The sequence below is a fragment of the Lissotriton helveticus genome, chromosome 3_1 (genome assembly GCF_964261635.1).
Source record: "Lissotriton helveticus chromosome 3_1, aLisHel1.1, whole genome shotgun sequence".
Classification (NCBI taxonomy): Eukaryota; Metazoa; Chordata; class Amphibia; order Caudata; family Salamandridae; genus Lissotriton; species Lissotriton helveticus.
This window is the reverse complement of record NC_136061.1, coordinates 804285819-804306577: the sequence shown is the minus strand read 5'-3', so window position 1 is coordinate 804306577 and position 20759 is coordinate 804285819. Positions and strand designations below refer to the sequence as shown.

General features: G+C 40.2%; 1 protein-coding gene across 3 annotated transcripts in view; it reads left to right on the top strand.

Annotated features, from left to right (window-relative positions):
- The window catches only part of ABCC8 (ATP binding cassette subfamily C member 8), a 1340683-nt gene that overhangs the window by 185466 nt on the left and 1134458 nt on the right, over positions 1-20759 (top strand). For all 3 annotated transcript variants that reach the window (XM_078681060.1, XM_078681061.1, XM_078681059.1), the window contains one exon: positions 19061-19182. In XM_078681060.1, coding sequence (XP_078537186.1) covers positions 19061-19182 — 122 coding nt within the window. The remainder of the gene's footprint in view (positions 1-19060; positions 19183-20759) is intronic.

The following is a 20759-nucleotide window of genomic DNA, read 5'->3' as shown; positions in this document are numbered from 1 at the left end:
ATACTTTTCATGCCTGTCTTATTCATATTTTTAAAGTAAAAACTTTCTGGGTTTGTAACATTAAAACCTTTAAAATATGGAAAGCTTCTAAGAAACGTTTTAGAGCTACCTTTTGGTGGAGTTGGACAATGTTCCCATTGATTATAACTTAAAACATTTCTAGGGTTTGCAGATTTATGCAAGTAATGATGGCCAAAATGATTAAAACAATACATTTCTTCATAATTTGCTGAACTTTCTAAGTATTCAAGTTTTGTAAATTTTGCTGACATTTCTAAGTCTGCCATCATGTTATTAACCGTCTCAAAGACCCAATCATCAGAAAATGTGCTGAGTGAAATGAAATCACTCAAGGAAACTTTAAATTGTTGTAAAATCTTCAGCAGCTCGACAGGGCCATAAATGTCATAATCAGTTGTATCCCAAGCTATTCCACCAGGTAGAGGAACCGCTGTGATGTTCACTGATGATGACAGGCCTCGTTGTTCACGATGAGATGATTTGTGTGGCTTCAGGAGCAAGTTGATGTTCTTACTTGCTGTGTCCATTTTACTATATTTTCCATCTATCAGCTTTCCCAAACATAAAACAAGAATGAGCCATAGTAGGAGAAAAACTACACCTAACACAATCCAAAGTTCAACCCAAGGTGAAACCAGATATGTATTTCTAAGCTCTTGACCAAATTCCTTTATTTTTTCCTTGAAAGTTTTATTTGCTGGCGTAGTTTCAGGTTCACTGGGATCCTCAGAGAAGTTATCAACGTTGATAAAATAGCCAGAGGCAGTTCTGTCAATAGTTGGCATTGCATCTGGATTCTTTGAAATCGCTGGAGTTGCTTGTTCCCTTGACATGTTTGTATAGGCAGATGCTGCATCATTGTAGACGGGAGTTTCTTGACAAACTGTTATTTGGGTTTCAAGAGGCAAAAGTTCCATGGCTTTATTGCATAGTCTTTCTTTTCTCACTTTAACCCCTTCGATGCTCATGACGGAATGGTTCCGTCATGAGCATCGGTCGAGCTGTGCTTATGACGGAACCGTTCCGTCATGACCACGCCCGTTTTAGTTAGGGCTCAGCACCGGGGGGGGGGAATCGGCGCCGCACGGATGCGGTTAAAATCTTTCAAGGTGATGAGACTTTCAGTTTGAACCTCTGGGATGGTAGCAAGATTTGGTCGTCTGCTACATCTTGGGAGCCCACTGAGCCTAATACTTATTATCAGCCACATGGTGTGGTTTTACCAGGTCAATTGACACAGACCGGTTCTCCTTTTTTCCAGCAAGGGGCAACAGTAGTACTGTTCTTGATCTGTGGATTGCTAGTACAGGTACTGTTTTTCTGTAAGAAGGGCCAAATTCCTTCTTGTCCGCTATTTTCTCCCTGACTAGATCCCCGATCTTTGGAATCCAGACAGGTCTTGCTGGGACAGGTGTTTTTTCTTCAGTGGTCGTTGGCTTTTCACTGGTATTGCTTAGACTTCTTTTTATTTCATTCAAGTCCTGTAAAACAGCCAAACGATCTTTGATATCAAAGGGTTTTCGTTCCACCACTGAAGTGTGACGATCGAGGTCTTCAACCAACATTCTAGTTCCAAAAAGGATTTCATATGGAGTGATTCCACCCAGAGAATTCTTTGGCAGGTTATTAAGACTACGTTGGACATTTATTAGATGTTTGACCCACCCATCACCCGAACCTAATATCCTAGCTGTTATAGATTGCTTTATGTCACGTTTTTTTCTCTCCAAAACCGAATTTCCCTCAGGATGGAATGGACTCGAAAATCGCAATGCAACGCCCAAACTGGCCATGGCCTCCTTGTAAACCATAGAGCTAAACACAGGACCCTGGTCAGAATGTAGCGTGCCGATTGCGTATGTGCCGATAAAGACTCGCAAATCTTTTATAACAGTTCGGACGTCAGCTGAGCGCTGAGGCCACATCCAAATAAATCTTGTCTTAATATTTATGGGACTGCATTAGTCCATTCGGACGTTCGCGTGTAGATAGCCTTATGCTGTCTAACAGTGGTGTTTGTACTGTGCTGGCTACGCTGTAGTCAGGAATCTGGTCGTGTTCAAAGCTGTGGTATTTGTAATAGTCTTCGCAATTAATTCCGAATTTGTATACATGAGCTTTCATCCCTGGCCACCAGTACATCTCTTCTAATTCTTATAGAGATTTAGAGATCCCTTGATGTATCAGACCCTCTTCCATATGTGCTTCGTGAATCAGAACACCTCTCTGGTTTCTGTTTGGAATTACTCTATCCCCCACTCCAGGGATTCGAGCAAAAGGAACAGAGTTTGCATCAATTATGTATTTATATTTGAGTGGATAATATAGAGGTAACGCTGCTCCGCTGCCTTTGCTCGTGGCATTGACAGCGAGCATGGTTTCACCGTCTGTTGTTGTTTTTGAATGAGTGACGTTACGACGCGTACCATAACAACGTGTGCTTTAACAACGCGTCCCTTACAACGCAAGTCGTTACCACGGGGCGCGGATTGTGAATAGTATAATTTACTATTTTAACACCAGTCCCCGTGGACACTAGGGAAGGTGTTGGAATAGTAAATATACTATTCTTAATCCTCTAGCGCTCTCCAGCGCAAGTCGTGGTTACGACTTGCGTTGTAACAGACGCGTTGTGAAAGCCTTGCGGAGTAAAATCCGCGTTGTAAAGGATGTTCCCCGTTTGCACAACTGACATCGCGGCTTCATCAGCTAATGAGTTCCCTGCAACGTGAACGCCATCACGCTGATGACTCAGTGTATGGATCACGTGAGTCTTTTGTAGTTCTTTCTGTAATAGAATTACTTGTTGCCAAAGCAATTTATGCTTGATTGTGCCACCTTTTGCTTCTTTGAAACCGTTTTGAATCCAGTTCTGCAAGTATTCGTTGTAAGATTGGACGCAGTAATACGAATAGCACACTATGAGTGTGGGGAATTCGCGATCGGTATTTTCAAGCGCCATCTTGAAAGCCTGTAGTTCAGCTCGCTGAGCTGTACAGTCTCCTAGAGATTGTGTTTTTGTGACCATTGGTCGGAATTTACCATCGCGCCAGCGACCTTTAACAATCGCGCACGCTGCACTATAGTCTTGTTTAACCCCAATTGCGGGCTGTGCTGATCTGTCTGTAAATATTATACAGCCGTAATGTTCTAGAGGTAGAATTTCAGTAGGCAGAGGACATTCTTGTCCGTATTGGAGAAATTCTTGTGTCTTCAAGTAAGGGTCAAAAACATATTCAACGTCTGTTGCAGCAAGAGAATTAACCCATTGTATCTATCTTGGATGTAGAGCTTTTGCATTTGGAATGCTAGCCTTTGTCACCGCCTCTAATGCAGGTACAGGTGTAACGACTTTTATGCGTTTACCCTGTGCGAGGGCTCTCTCCTTTGTTACAGCAGTTTAAACCGCTGTCAGAATTTTTTCTGTTGAAGTGAATTTCATTTCAGCTTGTATGTACAAGTGTGAATTGTAAGCTATTGGTACCTTTTCACCTTCATTAAAGGTTAGGTATGTAAATCCGCATCTCCCTGGGATGATTCGGATTACACGATTGCGTACATTGTCGCGTGTTTGTAAGTGTGTTGTAATTGTAATTGTAAGACATACTTTTATAGCGCGAACTGTCACCCAGAGGGTATCCTGGCGCTTTGACTCTACATACAATCACGCGAAAACTGAATATTCACAGCCCTAGGGAGAAGGTGGGACTTCAGCACTTTTTTGAAAGATGATAATTCATCCAGACTCCTCAAGGAAAGTGGAAGAGAGTTCCAAAGCTTAGCAGCAGCAAAGCCAAAAGAGCGGCCGCCCATCCGTGTCCTCTGGATTCGAGGAACTGCCGCCAAAAAAGCTGAGGAGGACCGTAAAGGTCTGGCTGCTGAATACCAAGAAAAGTGTTCTTGTAGCACAAAAGGTCCCTGTTCATGGAGTGCCTTGAAAACTATACAAGATGCCTTAAAGCAGATGCGCTGATGGATGGGCAGCCAATGAAGGTCCCTAAGCGCCAAGGTAGAGGAAGATGAGCGCATCCGGGAAAGCGCCAACTTTACTGCCATGTTCTGTATCCGCTGTAGCTTTCTAATCAGAAAGCTAGGGGCGCCTAGGAGCAGTGCGTTGCAATAATCGAGTATAATACTACGCACTACTTCAGGTCTAGTCGATGTGGGTAGCATAGGAAGGATCTTATGCAATGTCCGTAGCAGCATCATGCAAGTCCCAATGGTCTTATTAACAAAGACATCCAACTGGAGATGTGGGCCAAACATGACGCCCATAATACGGGCAGCGTCCACAGCTCCGACCGTGACCAAGGAGGAAAATGGCCAAAAGTCCATGGGCAGAGGACGAGGGATTTTGTCTAATGAACAGTGCAATACCTCTGTCTTAGATCCATTAAACTGGAGAGAATTCTGTCGCAAGTCGCAACCAGTCTGCCGTAGCTGACAAACAGTGATGGAAAGTCTCCTTAGAGACAGCATCTTTACCTTCAAAAGAGAAGATAAGCTGCGCGTCATCGGCGTAGTTTATTACGGCGATGCCAAAGGATTTTATTAGCCTAATCAGGGGTAAAGATTGAACAGAATGGGGCTAATTGCTGATCCCTGTGGCACGCCTTGCCCCACCTTTCTAATGCCAGATCTAAAAGGGGGGACAGAGCCACCACCTGATATCTGTTAAGAAGGTAAGAGACTAGCCAGACATGTTGTTGCCAACATGTCTGTTTGTACTGAACGCACATTTTCTGTGTGTTTTCGAGTCCAATTAGTTTGTTTGAAATCAGGTTTGATTAGTTCGTAGAGAGGTGTAACCCTTTCTGCATAATTCAGAATGTAAGTTCTTCCAAAGTTTAGGAATCCTAGAATTGACTGTAAGTTTTTCAGCGTTTTTGTTGTTTGGAGCAGCGCACATTTTTCTAAAAAGTTTGCTGCCAGGCTTTTGCCTTCACTTGAAAGTTTGTATCCTAAGAATAGGACGTTGAGGTAGGCAATTCTTGATTATTTAAAGTTGAATTTATACCCTTCTGAGGCGAACCCAAGTATTATGGTGTTTACCCTGTTCAAGTGCCTGTCCAAATCATCATCTGTAAGGTAGATGTCATTGACATACGATAATACCTCTTCATCATACGTTTGTAGTAACTCAGTTGCTCTGGCTGATAATAATCCAGGACTGTTCTTAAATCCCTGGTGGAGACGACAGGAGTGTTGCTGTGTCCCCATTATTAAGAAAGCGGTCAAGTATCTGCTTTCTGGTGCAATGTTTTGACAGAAGAAACCATTGGAAATATCTAAAGTAGTTTTATATTTCTTCCGAACTGTATTATTCATTAGTGCTGCACTGTGTGAATTTTGTACTGCAAAAGTTTTGCAACAAGAGTTTAAATGTCTGTAATCCAAAACTAGACGATATGTTTCATCTGGTTTGGAGACAGGAAACAATGGAATGTTCATTGACGAGGTGCATGTTTCAATTACCCCTTGGTATTCAAGTTGATCTAAGATCTCCCAGACTTGTTTTTTAGCTTCCTGCTTACCTGGATACTGTCTCTGAGCAGTTGGTTGATTTTTTAACTGAATTTTATGGTGAGGAGAGTCCTCATCCCATCCCACATGATTTTTATTTAATGCTGGAGCCTGGGCAACAGCCCATTTTCTGGCATAGGCATATTTTTTATGAATAGGAATATGATTAGAGAAGACTGGCATAATGATCTCTTCACCATGTGGGCACTCCCTGACAAATTCAGGTGGCCAGTCTTTTTCAGCTAGAAGGATGTCATAACCTTTAGATAATTTTTCCCAAACGAGTGCTTTTATCTTCCTAGTTATATCCCCCTCTATTCGGAGTGTTACTTCATATAACTTAAGGGGTAAACTAACCCTGGTGTCGGCAGTTTCAACCTGAATGTATTCATTTAGATCCACTGTATCCACATGATCTTTCAGGATCCTGCGAGCTATGGTGACCTCTGCTGCGCTGTCCAGCATTGTCTGGGCCCATCATCGTTCTTGAGTTGTGTCCTCAAGATCCTCAGCATGTCTGATTTTAATACTTGCTACCTTCTTTTTGGAGAATTGAGTTTTGTTATTTTTTGGAACGTGTTGATTGTCTTTGGACTCGTTCTTCCTTGTGTTCTGATCGTCCTCTTCTTTCGGATTTCTGCGAGGAAGTCTGAAAGGTACGAGGAGATCGTGTATCAGTATCTTGATATCTATCAGGTTTTTCTACATTATCCCTATTTCTAAGGTTATATCTCTTTTCAGAGTGCTCCTTTGGAGGGGATCTAACTCTGGACTGAGAGCGCTTCTCTTTAGGTAGTGACTGTCTACTATTTTCCCATTTCTTTTTAGGAGTAGTTAGATTTTCTGGGCTAACCAAAATAGAATTTGTTCCCTTTTTGCGGGCAACTTACCGATTACTGACTGTATAGTCTGTGGTGTGATTTTGTTTGTGTTCCCCTGATAAGGGGTGTGCTGTGGAATTCTTATAGCAGGTTGGACTGTTAAAGTCCGCATGACATATTGTACCAATTGTCTATGTATTTTAATTAATTGTTTTAGCTGAGCTAACAGTTCTGGTCCTGTCATTTGTTCAATGTCAGGGTGTGGTGTATAGCTGGCTAGTGCCGGCCATGTAGCTCCTGGTCTACCTAGTAGACCGAGCCTGGTAATGTGATTTTGATGTTGTAGGGCGCCTTTAAACCAGAGCTGATGCTCTTGGTAAGTTAGTGGAATTTCAATGTCTTCGAAAGGAACGTATTCCACTGGAGGTTCCTCTATCTTATAGAAGTGGAACACATGTGTTGTTGGATTTGCTTGTGGAAAGACAATCCATAAATAGAATACCTCTGTCTTCCGATATTCATGTGCCTCCATGACAAATATGACTCTACCACCTCTTGCTGATGGGCCATTTTCTATAAGCTTTATAGCTATGATTTTTCTCACGTTTTCTGGGATGATTATAGCATCCGGGTAATTTTGTTGGAACCCTGTAACGTCAAAAACCGGTTGGGCTGCAGTCCTTGCAATTCCACTGCCCCGGGATTATCCTCGTCGGACATTTTGTTAAGAAGTTTTGCAGAGCAAGTTTCAAGGAAATAAAGATGAGGTGCACAATATTTTGGAACACTGTATCCTTCAACATTGAACAAACCAAAAACTAATACATAGGATTTTAGTCCTACTCAGTTATGGCGGATATTTTATCCTTTATCCCACTCCAGACGTCTATTGGAGTTTTTACATGATAAAGGGGTCTCTGTGAAAAGCACGACTGAGTTACTCTAGTATCTAGCGTTAGATTGGTGCCTTACCAAACGTTGGGCGCCATGTAGTGTAGTTCCTATTTTCCCAATAGGCTCTACGCATTGGAATAGTATATCCTATAGATTAGACGTAGGACTGAGGTCGACTAGGTCTCTATCGAATACACTAGACTTAAATGTGTGTGCCGGCGAGCTCAGAGGTCACTAGAAACGTTCTCGAATTCACAAGAAGAGATTAGTCTCTGACAACCGCATAAACATGACAACTTTGTTTCCCCAAGATAAAACGTATCTTTAGAGTAGTGGAAACAATAGATAGATATTTCACTCAGTCAATCGTGCATGCTTCATTTCACCAGAGGTGCAGAGAAATAGAGACAGGCATTTTCAATAAAAAGGTTTTTTTGAACAGTCTTCTTTCTCAAGCATAAGAAATTAACTGCTACAATCGTAAAACTGGTTGTAAAATATAATGCATACAGTATTAGGAGTAGAATAAAATAATACTGTAAGAGCATTGTATGGTTCCTAAACCATAGATAAATACATACATAAATAACAAAGCTAAAAAGTACTCAACTGGTGCTTTTAAAATACGCCTACCCCGATGTACCTAATCTAAGCTTAGTACGAGGGAAGAAGTAAGTGAGGTGTAGCATAAATGTAGTATTCATTTGTCAAGAATCTGCCCAAGATTTCTCTAAGGGTCTAATCAGCTCTGTACCTTAGTACCTTAGTTTAGAATGAAGAAGGTCGGTCTCGGGACTAGATTTCCCCGCAACCCACAAGGGTAGCTTGGAAACACTGGTGCTGGATTTCTCGTCAGGAGAAAAGACTGCGTCTCTCTCAGTGCGTCTGCTGGAGGGTCGGCTTCCTTCGGCACTTGCTGTAGCAGGGCGCGTTGGGCAAGTAGATAGTCGAACTGCTCCAAACCACCGTGTGTTTGTGCAAGAGTGGGCATATTTATACCATGAAGGTGCCGAGTTTGACATGCAGTTGGACATAATAATGCCATCAAAGAGTCTCAGTTCTTTGAAAACTCCATGAGTTCTTGGATACATCAATATGCAAGCAATGGGAATTCCCTAGCTGCTGAAGCTGAGTTTTCCAAGAAATTGTTGTGGATTTTCGTAACTAGTGGAAGTAGCCGTGCCGTATTTGGACTGCATGAGCTATGCCTAAATATGGTTGTGATTTATATGCCTATATAAGGGTATGGTGATTTATACCTATATAAGGGCATGAATCGGGAAACTTACAATAGGGTCCTAAAATAATACATAACAATGGGTAACTTATTAATTACAGAAAGTCACATTTTACTTTTACTGTTCAACAATTTACTGTATGATTTTCTGTGTTCCTCACTGAGATGGAGATATTGTTGCTGCAAATTTAGGCCATTAATGAGGCAACTTGAGTAGGGTTCCTGCTTGATGTTATAATCCCATAAACTGTTTGTGGGGGCTGCATCTGTTTTATATTGCATTGACAGGCTCGTAAAAAAGATTTTCTCGTCTCTCATGTGTTGTTTCCTACCTAGGTTGTCTGCATTATAATATTGAATGGGACTTTGAGCAGTTTTGTTAGATTCAAATTCACACTGATAACTTGTATTTGAGTGGTCAATGGGAAAAAACCTGAGGAGGCTGAAAAGTTGCTTAGCACTATTAAATGAGAATAGAGGGAGTGTTTAGCCATCCACCACATTATCCTGGGTGCTGTGTCACCTAGGATTGAACAGCTATACAATTACTACACACTGGGTCATGCAGTCTGATTCCGGAATCCTTGCTTGCCATTGCCACGTGCTTCTTCTTCCTAGGTGGCATTTTGATAAACACTGAGAAGGCTCATGTGACATCAGATGCAGTTGGCACCAGAAGCCAGTCTTTGCAACATGTATATCTTTTCCAGCTTGATATTTGAATATCCAATGGCTCATGCAACAGAGAGTTACAAAAAATGAGGGGTGGATACATAACCATGAGGGAAAGGAGGGGTGGTACACTGGCTCAGGACATGCCTATAGAAAGATGGGTCACTAGTCAAACGATGGTCAATGCAACGAGCAGGTGGTTATTTTGAGGGAGGTGGTGAAAAGGAACACTGTGATTATAAATGGTCACTGAAAGGTTGGGCCACTGCTCACCTCCTTCAAAGCTCCTGCTTATGTCTGTAACTCTTGCCCTTTGCCCCAGATATGCCCTCAGCCTGCAATTTTGCCTGTGCTTCTTCTTCCCGGGCGGCATTATAATTTGCCAATGCCTGTTTGCTCTTGACACCAATTAGGCAGCCCCTGCTATTAGAGGTAATGGAGTCAGGAGCATGAATAGTGATGGAAGCCGATTCTTATTTTATCTGTTTGGACCTTTTTTCCTGCTAAGAAGTGTAAAGGAGAGATATCTTTGCATTCGTAAATTTCCCAATGTTCAATACGGTTCAATTTAAAAACCACTGACTACGAAATACATTTTGAGAATTTATTACAAAGCCAAAAATAACTGAATATACAAACACCTCAATACGAGGTTAAGGAAATAGATGGGCACTAATACAAACATAATCCTACACAAAAGTCTCATCCGGCTCAACATCAAAAGGATCGCTAACTCTAGAAGCATTAAGCACACCATTTCGATTCCGATCTGTATCTTGGAACTCATTAACCTAGAAAGGAAAAGTTAGTCTGTCCCTGCACTATCACTAAGGTGACATCCCTACTTAACATCGTACCCAGGCAAGAGAGTAAAAAGGTGTCAGTAGTGAAGACTTCCTTAGAAGTACACTCACATGCAAAAGTGGGTATCCAAAGCTACAGAGTTCGTTCTAAGATGCCCCTACCCCTGTTCTACTTCTCCTCTCAGTGTCCCTCTCTTCTGCTCTGTCTCTCCTCCCTTGGGGCACTATCCCTAATACAAATACACACAAAACAGTAAAACACACCCTGATCACTCATCTTAGGAGGGTCTTCGTTATGTATTTTTCCACCGAAACTCTGGCTTCGTCCACCAGCCGTTTGGATGTCCTTGGGTTCCAGGCACCTTCTCTTCTATCGTATCTGTATTCCTCTGCACTCCCATGGCAGCTTCTCCAATCGTCCTAACTTCTAAAATAAAGAGTTATTCTGTCTAACGTGATGTATGTCCTAGCACCTTCAACAAGAAGCATGTGAGCGGAGCAAGCTTGCACGCACACAAAACCTACTGTCTACCTTCCTTCTATTGAGAACCCTTTCCAAAGGAAAAATACATTTCAGGCCTATAATATTCTTCTAACATAAGAAATTTCAAACAGGCCTTCTCTTGGTAAAGCATAGAGAATCAGCTAGGCCTTTACACGTTTACACATGCATTTCTAAATCAATTTATAAGCATTGCTTCGTTATTTCTACATACACAATAAACAAACTACATGTGCAGACTTTAAAATAATGCATGTTTAAATCTAATGCATCACTTTACACATGAACTAATTCATTAGGCATCCTCTAAAACACATTTTCGATTAACACTACATTACTCTGCATGAATAACACAATTACATTTCTATTCACGTTAACATATCCTGGTTTTAGTACTGCATTTCGAATGACTACAGGTTAGTACATTCCTCTTAATATGTGGGTGCTGACTAACGGTGATTATAATACACCCCTACATAATTTCAGAATAACCTGATGCTTTATCAGTCGTGAGAGGCTAAGAGTGTGATAAGGGTTCAAATCAGTGATGTCATTGAGGCTAAGGGAAAGCAATGTCACTTCCCTTACACAGACAGGAAGGCCAGCATTCTACAAGGAGAATAGCGTCTCAGACTGGGTAATCAGCTTCACGGAGCCGAAATGGTCAAAAACTGCATAGGGTGAGATGATATGCCGAGGAACGCAGGCTTCGCACATTACATCATGTGTCAGGAAAGATGCAGACTGCCACCAACATGCCACTGTGTTTCCAACATGATGCATTACCACAAACATGCCACTTTGCTTCCAATATGATGCATTACCACCAACATGCCACTGTGTTTCCAACATGATGCATTACCACAAACATGCCAGTTTGTGTGCCACCGGTCCTATGCTGCCTCAGACACCGTGTGCTCTGAGAGGGGCAGGTGGTTACGAAGTGTACTGGTGAGGCCTCGTGGACTACAAAAGATGGAAACCTTTCTTTCAAGTGAAAGTGGAAAGGGAGTGATGGTTGGTGATAACAGCGGGAACCGAACAACCCCTAATATCATACAATACGGTTTACAGGCTACTAGGAGACAGTAGCGGTCGGCAGTGGGACCAAATGTGATGCAGTGCGCGCAACGAAATTCGTTTTATTTATTTAAATGCTTACTTACCTGTAAAACTCAGTAATCCATATATTACCACCCCCCACCCCGCCCCTCCCCCTGCTCACGTCACCGCCCTGCAGTAACTCCTACTGCCGACCGCTACTGCCAGGAGAGTATTTAAAGGATGGCTATTGAAAAACATTTTTCACGCAGTGACTTTTCATTTTTCTATGGTCCCAGTTGACATACTGGCCAGGTTTTCATTTTTGAAAGGGGCCCCTCAAACACGCTTGTTCTGAAAGTATTAGCTTTACACACTCTCAGGATATGGGAGAACGATCCTCAGGGAAGCATAAAATGTACTTTTAAACATGTGCAAAAACAGAAACTATCTTTGATTTCATTTCCCTTCTGGACAACACTGCCAGTGCCGAGATCTGTAGTATCCCCCCTTTTGTTTACTAAAAACATGCAGCCATCCACTCTGGCAATAAAGGTGGGGCGAGGAATGAAATGTAGCATCTGTAAAAGCAACACCTTTTCGCTGACTAGAACTGTGAAACGTAACGTCACCAATGCTGCTGTGAGCCACCCCTCCCTGGGTCTGCACCGAGAACCTCCCCTCCCCTTCTCCCACACTTACCCAAACCCCACCAAAACAAACATTCTCAGGACAAAATAAATATTGCTTCCACAAAATTTTCAGAATGGAACACATCGACATGAGTAAAGCTCACTCTGTACCGCCTATTTATGCTATAAAAAAATGGCAGAGAAAAGCGTAGGAAATAAATACACCAAACCCCAGGAGTGCGCATAAGTCATAGACATATAATACTTAAAAATAGCATACTTAAATTCCAAATAATTGAAAAAAGCCCTGGACATTTTATAAAAAATTTGAATGTTGTACTTGATTCGAGGAAACAACGTTTATGGGATAAAGAAAAGCCAGGACACATTGTTCATTAGAAAAAATAAAGTAACCTATTGAAACAAAGGCGTGTTCACTGAGTAATTAACTGCAAGAAAAAAAGGAACAGATAAAATAGATCCAATTGCGTTCACTATCAAAATGTTTAATCTGGAAAAGCTAACTTTTTGGCAAAAACCTTTGTCACTTGGGAAACAGCCCACTTGGGATAATGCTTGTTTCAGAGAAACTGCCTCGAAACCGGTGCAAGTATAAAATAAGCCCACCACTCTACACATTCGCATTATATCATTTCCACTGGGAAAGGATTTTAAATGTACCACATATAGCTATAACTAGGAAAAAAAACAACATCAACATCCAATGTGTTTTGTTTTACCTGAAAGTGGAGAAACAGCACAGGAAAATAAAAACGATTTCTTAACACCCTAAAAGAAGTTATTATTTTATATGTGAATGGAAAGAAAGTAGGTCACTGTTTATAACAAACAATTACTTTAAACACTAGCTATGATTTGAAATAAGTTTCCCCTCGAGAATAACACGTTCAGAAAAGGAAAAAAATGGTGAAAATACTGGCTACAATTTTTTTTGTTTTGAGTCGTTTTGCTTCATGAACCCACAATATGTTTTATTAAGCTTGTTTTAAAAGCTGCAGCCACAAAAATAAGAGCATGCCCGATGACGAAAGAGAATATATAAAACTAGCAGTAGGATTGTCCGGGTTCCTCGCCAGATAGTCAGGGCCGTACTGGCTGTAGCATGCACTGGGCAATCCCCCGGGTGCGCTGCACGGGTGGGGCCGGTTTTGGGCCCCTGGGGACCGTTTTTGTTACAGGGTCGTTTTTGCAGCATAGCTGCAGAATCATCCCTGTAACAAAATCGGCAGAAAACCGGCCCTGGCAAAGAGAAACATGTGCATACAGGTGAGATGAAAAAAGTGGGTGCTCTCTATAAAGGAACATGTCAAATATATTTCTGTGAATCCTAAAGTGTGCCACCAGACCAGTATTTTGGTTTCTCTCTGAGAGGTAATTTTATCCAGATAAATGATACAACAACTGACATGCACCTAAAGCCTGTCAGTATGATTGGCTTTGTCACTGGGTGTTAGATGTTTAAGATAAATGAGTAACAACAATGATTTCCTGCAAATAATTAATATTGGAAATGTTTAAATTCTGAAATTGTGAGTCTGTGATTAAAATAGCATTGAAGCCCATGGAAGGATTTTTGACCTTCAATAATGTGTGCTTTATGTTAGATATGTATCCTCTTTTTCTCTGCATAACTTGTCCATCTGCAAATCTTCAACCCCCTCTCTTTCCTCTTCAGCATCCTCTTTTCACTCTTACCCGAATACACTTCCTCACATCTCTGTCACTTCACCGCCAACAACATACACTGCACTCCCTTAAATGTAAGCACTTTTTTCTCTTACTTTTGCCTTGCAAATATTTTGACATCTGTGTACCCCATTCACACACATATCCACAGAATGTTAGTTGTAAATGGAATACGCAAACATTGTTCTGTGTGCTCTACAGAGAGGCCAATCCACTGACAGGCACTTTGTTTGGCTTTAGCCTTAGAGTCTGAGCGTTCAATCAAAGCCCCTCATAAACACTTGGCATGGCTCAAGCTTCAAAGTATGCATAGAAAAAATACAGATAAACAACAACAACATTATAAAATAGCTAACTCTTGGGGAATGCAAGATTAAGTAAAGCATGTAAAATAAGAGAGGAACTAGATAGCTGAAATGCTTTCCCTTGAAGTTTTTAACATTCATTGTTTGCTATTCAATCCATTTTTTGGGCATCAGTGTTAACTTAGGGCATGCACACAGGGTCAATTTTAATGTCATATATCAGAGAACTGACCGCTGTAAGCACGTGTTCCACAGTAAGTATATCTCTCTTGCTTTGGGCCTGACTCTGATATTTGGATCCATTTCATAAGGGAACAAGAGCAAACATGGCTCCTTATTTGGGTCCATTTCACAAGGGAGCAAATGCCGCAGCTCTACTTCTCAAGGACTGAGTAATGTGCAGCGAGGGCCTGGGTGGTCAGAGTGGGGTAGGTTAGCGTAATGAGGGGTCTCAGAATAATATGCAGAACACAGCATTAGCTTGTAAACACGTACCATTACCGAGAACAAGACCGCGCATCAGATGTGTTTGCATCCACTCTCACGTATGACGAAAGGGTGGCATATTCACCTTTGAATGACGGATGTCGGAAATCCCGCAGGGATGAAGTCTCTGACACCCGAACCCGTGACGCTTATTACGTCACTGGCCTACAGTGTGCATACAACCTTAGACCACAATGGCAATGAAGGCCTTTAAAACAGAAAGCCCTGCGTCGTGCATCACATTAAGAAAGTTGATTTACTGCCTCGCTTCTGTCTCCTGCTTCAGAGTGAGGTGGCAGTCTGAAACAGACAACCCTGACTTAAATAGATAAATGTATTTACAAATACAATCATATCTCTAAATAAATCGATCTTTTAAAAAAAAACTGTATGTAAATGTGTAGGAATTTTCAGAGGGGAGCAGTCCCACAGCTCTAATGGAGAAACCGCCCTTGTCAGGTACACTAGTGTGTTATCTGTATATAATGGCACTATATGCTCTGTTTGCCCAATCGTTATGCTCTGACCTTTCAGAACTGATAAAATCTGGCATGCTAAAGGTTCCATTACTAAGGCAAATAGCAATGGTGACAGTGGGCAAACGTGCCACATCCCTCAGTGTAACCTTATGTTATCAGACACATACCACCCTTGCCATCGGCTTTGTATACAATAACTTGACCCATTTCATGAACCGAGGGTCCAAGCCCATTTTGTTGAGAACTTGCCATATATACTCCCAAAATGGCTTGCGCGTTCCCGCTTGTGTTCCCTTCCAGTGTCTGCATTATATGGGCAATTAGCAGATGTTACTTGGCGTATTTCTGCAGGTTATAAATCCTGACTGATCTTGATGTATCAATTAGGGGAGGTACACAAGTAGTCTGCTCGCTAGTACATGACATAAGTTTTATGTCTATGTTTCTAACATGGATATAGGTCTATAGGAGTTTGGCAGTGTCAGGTCTTTTCCTGGTTTGGGAATTACTACTATTAATGCTACTCACACTGAACTTGCTCGTTCCCACCTCTCTGTTGCCTCCAAAAGTACGTCTGTCAATCTATCTGCCAGAAGGCGCATACTTTGTCAGATTATCCGGTATATGTAAACCTCCAAACAGTGATCCTTTAGGAATAGGCACATGAGTAAGTGCAAGAGGACAGTTTCCCATAGCAGATGTTCTCAAAGTAACAACTTTTGTTGCAAATAACCATTGTAAGCAAATGAGATCTCTTCTAGTAAGAAACAGTTTCACTTCATTTTGAAAGTTTAAGGAAACTTCCCGTGAGGTTCAAATTAGGGTAGAATAAGAAAATGCAGGCCTACAATGAAGTTGTGTTAAAACTATGCAAATTATAAAGTAATGAAAATAAACGTTTCATAAGAGGAAATCTATATTCTAGAATCATTTCAAATTGTAAGCACTCAGAAAATGTTATTTGTTGAATTATAAAGATCAGGTATAGCTATGGCATATTACTAAATCATCAAAGTACCAACGCATAAAATGATTTAAAATCATAAAATATGAATATTGTTTCAAATTGTTTACATTAGTACATAAAGGAAGATCATAATCCTAAGTTTCAGTACAAATTGCAGTCAATATGGCTATGCAGCACCAGTTTTTATCTTATCACATTTGGTGCACAATTTCACATATCAAATGATGAAATTCAGAATGAACCCTTCAATATCTTGTGTAAAGATAACTAAGTTATGCTGGATTTAGTTAATTCTTTACACATATTACAATTTCAATTAGGATCATTAGAAGTTTAATAACATATGAGTATATCACTTAACATTTTTTATACACATTAAACTAACAACTAAGACTGGTTAATAAAATACATACCTACATTACTTAATGTACATGATTTCATCTACCTCCTACAATTTCTTTGCATGCTTTTATGATTCGGTAACTACATTTTCACATATCTATCTTTCACGTCTCACAGTGTTCGTTTATTCATACGTTTCTCAAAATGTCTCATAATCGGTTTAAGTATGTATTAAACCATTTAGCTGCTTATCAGCTGTATCAAGATCAACGTCATGAAAGGGAACACAGTAGACTCAGTGACACCCTTTACACCTGTTGTAGAAGGGAAATTAAACAAGAGCACATTTCTAAAATCCTGCGACCAAGCCTTTGTAGCCTGATTGATTTTATCACTATACTCATGGATAGATTGACTCCATTTAAATGCTCAGAATTTAACAGCCTACTGCATATTTCACTGCAGCGCTGTATATAATGGGCCCAGATAAATATTTAATTACAATACAATAGTAAGCAAGAGAACCTCTGGCAATAATTGCTAGGAACAAAATTCAATACTGGTTGCGCCTAACTAACTAACTTTCCTGTAGCTTAATGTACCTCATTATTGACCACAGTACTAACATCTTAATAGTGCAGGATTTAAAACCCTATGATCATGACAAAGATTTGATTGTAATGTATGCATAATCAATATAGACTGCTCATTACTGTCTCGATTGAACGTGTTTAATTAATGTGACCAACAAACAATCGCCTCAATGGATGTTTTAATCAATGTGACCAGCAAAAACCATTCCTAGTGAGAATTCTAATTAATGTGTCCAACAGTAATGGCACTAATGATTTTTCAGTCACCGTAAACTGACCACCACAATACATACTTTGTTTTCAGTTTTTCAATCCTACCCCATTTAATAATATTCACAGGTATGCATTATAGCTTTGAATTTACATAGAGGAGACAGATCTTACAAACTCAGGCTACAGAGAGCAGATGTAGACACATCTTACAGTCTTTTTTACTAGCGTTACAACTTAGATTATAGAAAGTTTACATGTTCACGCAGCAGACATATTACACAAATGGTACAGGCCTTGGTCTCAAGCTATAGGAGTGTAGTGGTAATGTCAAAACATGTTTTATCAATTTAGATGATGAACTACTTACACACAAGCCATGAAATAACAGTTTATTTTCAAGTACTATCTGTCCCTAATGAGATAACACAAGCAATACTTCTCCCAACCCAAGTATGCTCTATTACTAACTTGTCAGTTTTTATTATATTATGGAAATGTATTTTGTCCCCAAACATCAGCGTGTCAGTTGCAGAAGATTTATACATTTCTTTTACCAAGTGTAAGTTTTCATTTTTGAAAAATAAAGTCAATTCCACAAAAACATAATTTTTGTGAAAAATTATATTTCTGTCCAAAAATAACAATATCAGATTTTTATAAAATTCACACGTTTTCTATCCATTGCTTGCCATTTTTATCAGGAACACACTTATATGTTAGTGGGTTGGTGAATAACAGAGAATTGAATAGTGATTGGGTCCTATTAGTGGGCGAGTCAGTGCATGAGAATGTTGATCATTAAAAGGTTGAATGGTGTGCTGTGATATTGATGGGTGAATGGTAGCATACAGGGATAGATAAGTGGTGGATGGAAGAGTGGATGGATGGGTGTGTGTGCTGATGAGTGAATAGAAAGTGTGGCAGAATAAATGAGAAGATGAGTGGAAAATGTGTATTTAGAAATTGTGTGTAGATGAACGTGGACGTATGTGAGCTGGGGTGTTTTCAGTTTGTGAATGTGTGGGCTTGTGTGGATTAATAGTTGTGTGTAGATGATCTGTGTTTGTGGTATATGGATGAATTGAAAGACAGACAGACAATGTGTCTGTGTGTGGATGAATGGATCGATGGTTCTGTGGGTAGGTGGATGGATGGATGAATGGATGAATGGATGCAGTTTTTGTGGAGTGATGGAGAGTTTTTGGTTTTATGAATGAATGGAAACACTCTTTATTAATTGAAAGAGTGTCATTGCTAGAGAGTAAATGGATGAATGGGTTGATGGGCGGACTGACGGATGGATGAATGACAAATGATAGTTTGTGGATTGGAGCATGTTTGGCTTTATTGATGAATCAAAAGACTGTTGAATGGACTCAAAGTGTGCAAATAAATAGATAATTTATGGGTGGATGGATGGATGGATTCATAGATTAATGAATAGGTTTTGGTTTAATGGATGAATGTAAAGGCTTTGCATCAATGTATGGAATTTTTGGGTGGAGGGATAGGGTCTTAGTAGGTAGAAGAGGGTGGATGGATGGCAGCTTGGATAAATGGATGAAGTTCTTGGATGGATGGTTGGATGGGTGGGTGTATAGATAGATTGATGGATGATTGATGGACGGAGAGCTTGTGTGTTGATGATGAACATGGTGCATGGATTGCATCAGAACTTGGAATGCGGTGAGCACATCAGCAGCAGCCTTGACCGTGCGTGGTATCACCTTTTTATGTAAAAAGTGGGGGTGCTGACAGTTTCGTAAATATACATTTTTCTGAGTTATTTAGCGTAATTTTTTACTCTTTCTTTCCCTTTCAGATTTTCAGAATCCCATCATTTGCATCTTTACATGCCTGCACTGATGGCTTTCAAAGCAGCTATCACTTCAATTGTATATTATCATAACATCGAAACATCAAATTTTCCAAAGTTGTTAATAGGTATGTATCATGCAATGGAAATATTTGGCTCTATGGATGCATTGCTTGTTTGGTTTCTGTAAAGCATGTTGGTGCCTTGTTTCTGTGGGGACGCCCATCCCAATGGTAACTTTTGTCCACGAATTATGCATCTGTTTCCAGCAACATACCAATGAATGCACTTTATTTAAAAGCAGTTTGTGGCAGACGCCTTCTTTTTAACATAACATAATATTTTTGTATTTAATGATAAGAGCACTGCCTAACAATGCTTGTGCCTAGTTTAGGATGTGTAATAGTAGACAAAAATAAAGAGCATCTGTGCAAAACAAGATTGTCACACATTTCAGACGACTATTTCTTTAAAAAAACTTAAATGTGTGCTTGTAGTGAATGGATTTTACAACCAGGAACATTTGAGTCTAGTATGTCTTCATGGCATTGTTACCTTTCCGGAAACACTCACTCTGTACAACAGTGAGCAAAAATAGTTTAAATGCATTTAAAAAAAATGAAGCTTAACATTCCAGTTGCAGAGCTCTTCACCATGGCCAATGCGTTAATTGAAAATATATATATATAAAACCTGATTATCACAAGGTCAAATCCATTTGTGGCTCACTGTGATGTTAACATTCTTTTTCACAGAAAAAGCATCACAGAGTGGTGTTATTATCCTATCCTTTACTGTAGCTCTTACGTATATCCATGTTTACTACTGTACCACTAATACTACTACTACTACTAATACTACTGCTACCACTACTACTATTACTGCTCCTATTTATAACACTAATAATAATGATACATTTAATTATAATAATAACCTTAATACATGTATTATTTGTAGTAGTTACATTATTATTATTATTATTATTATTATTATTATTAATAATAATAATGGTAATGACAACAACAATAATAATGATAGATAAATTAGAAATGTCTCACATCTGTGTCTCTCATTATAATGCTCCCAATGTTGTCCATTATTTTGGTTAGAGAGCACAGCTTCATATGTGAAGCATACCTTTGCAAACAAATTGCATCAAAGTAATAAACATGATAATATACCAGAAACTTGACTATATTTGTTTGAATGTGCAATCCTATAGCAATGCCAAGCCGCAGACAACTGCTTTTCGGTGACAGCCATTCCCCTCCTCTGTTTATCATTAAAGATCGCAAAAGATACTTATTTACAGAAGAGGTGAAATACCGAAGTAGCTGTCCATTACCCACAGGAGCATTGGGAATAGTCTTTCATCTGTTGAGTTACAAACAATATTTGGCAGGGGACCCTTTTTAGGTCGATCCTAGAGCAGCGCTTGCGGTGCTTGCTCGACTTTCAGTAATGGGCTTTCTGGCTATTGGGTTTTCCATGTGTCTTTCTAAGAAAGACAGCACGCAATTGGGCAAAGGTCGGTGCATTTCCCTCCTTTGCTTCGCCCGCGGCCTATTGCTTGTGGTTACCCACACAGGTCACATCTGTTTTCAATTATCGTGCCCAGACACGGGCGCGATAATTGAAAACAGATTGCTCACTGTGGCGCGCTCACAACGCGCGGGCTTGTTTTCCAAGTTAACCATTTACTGTT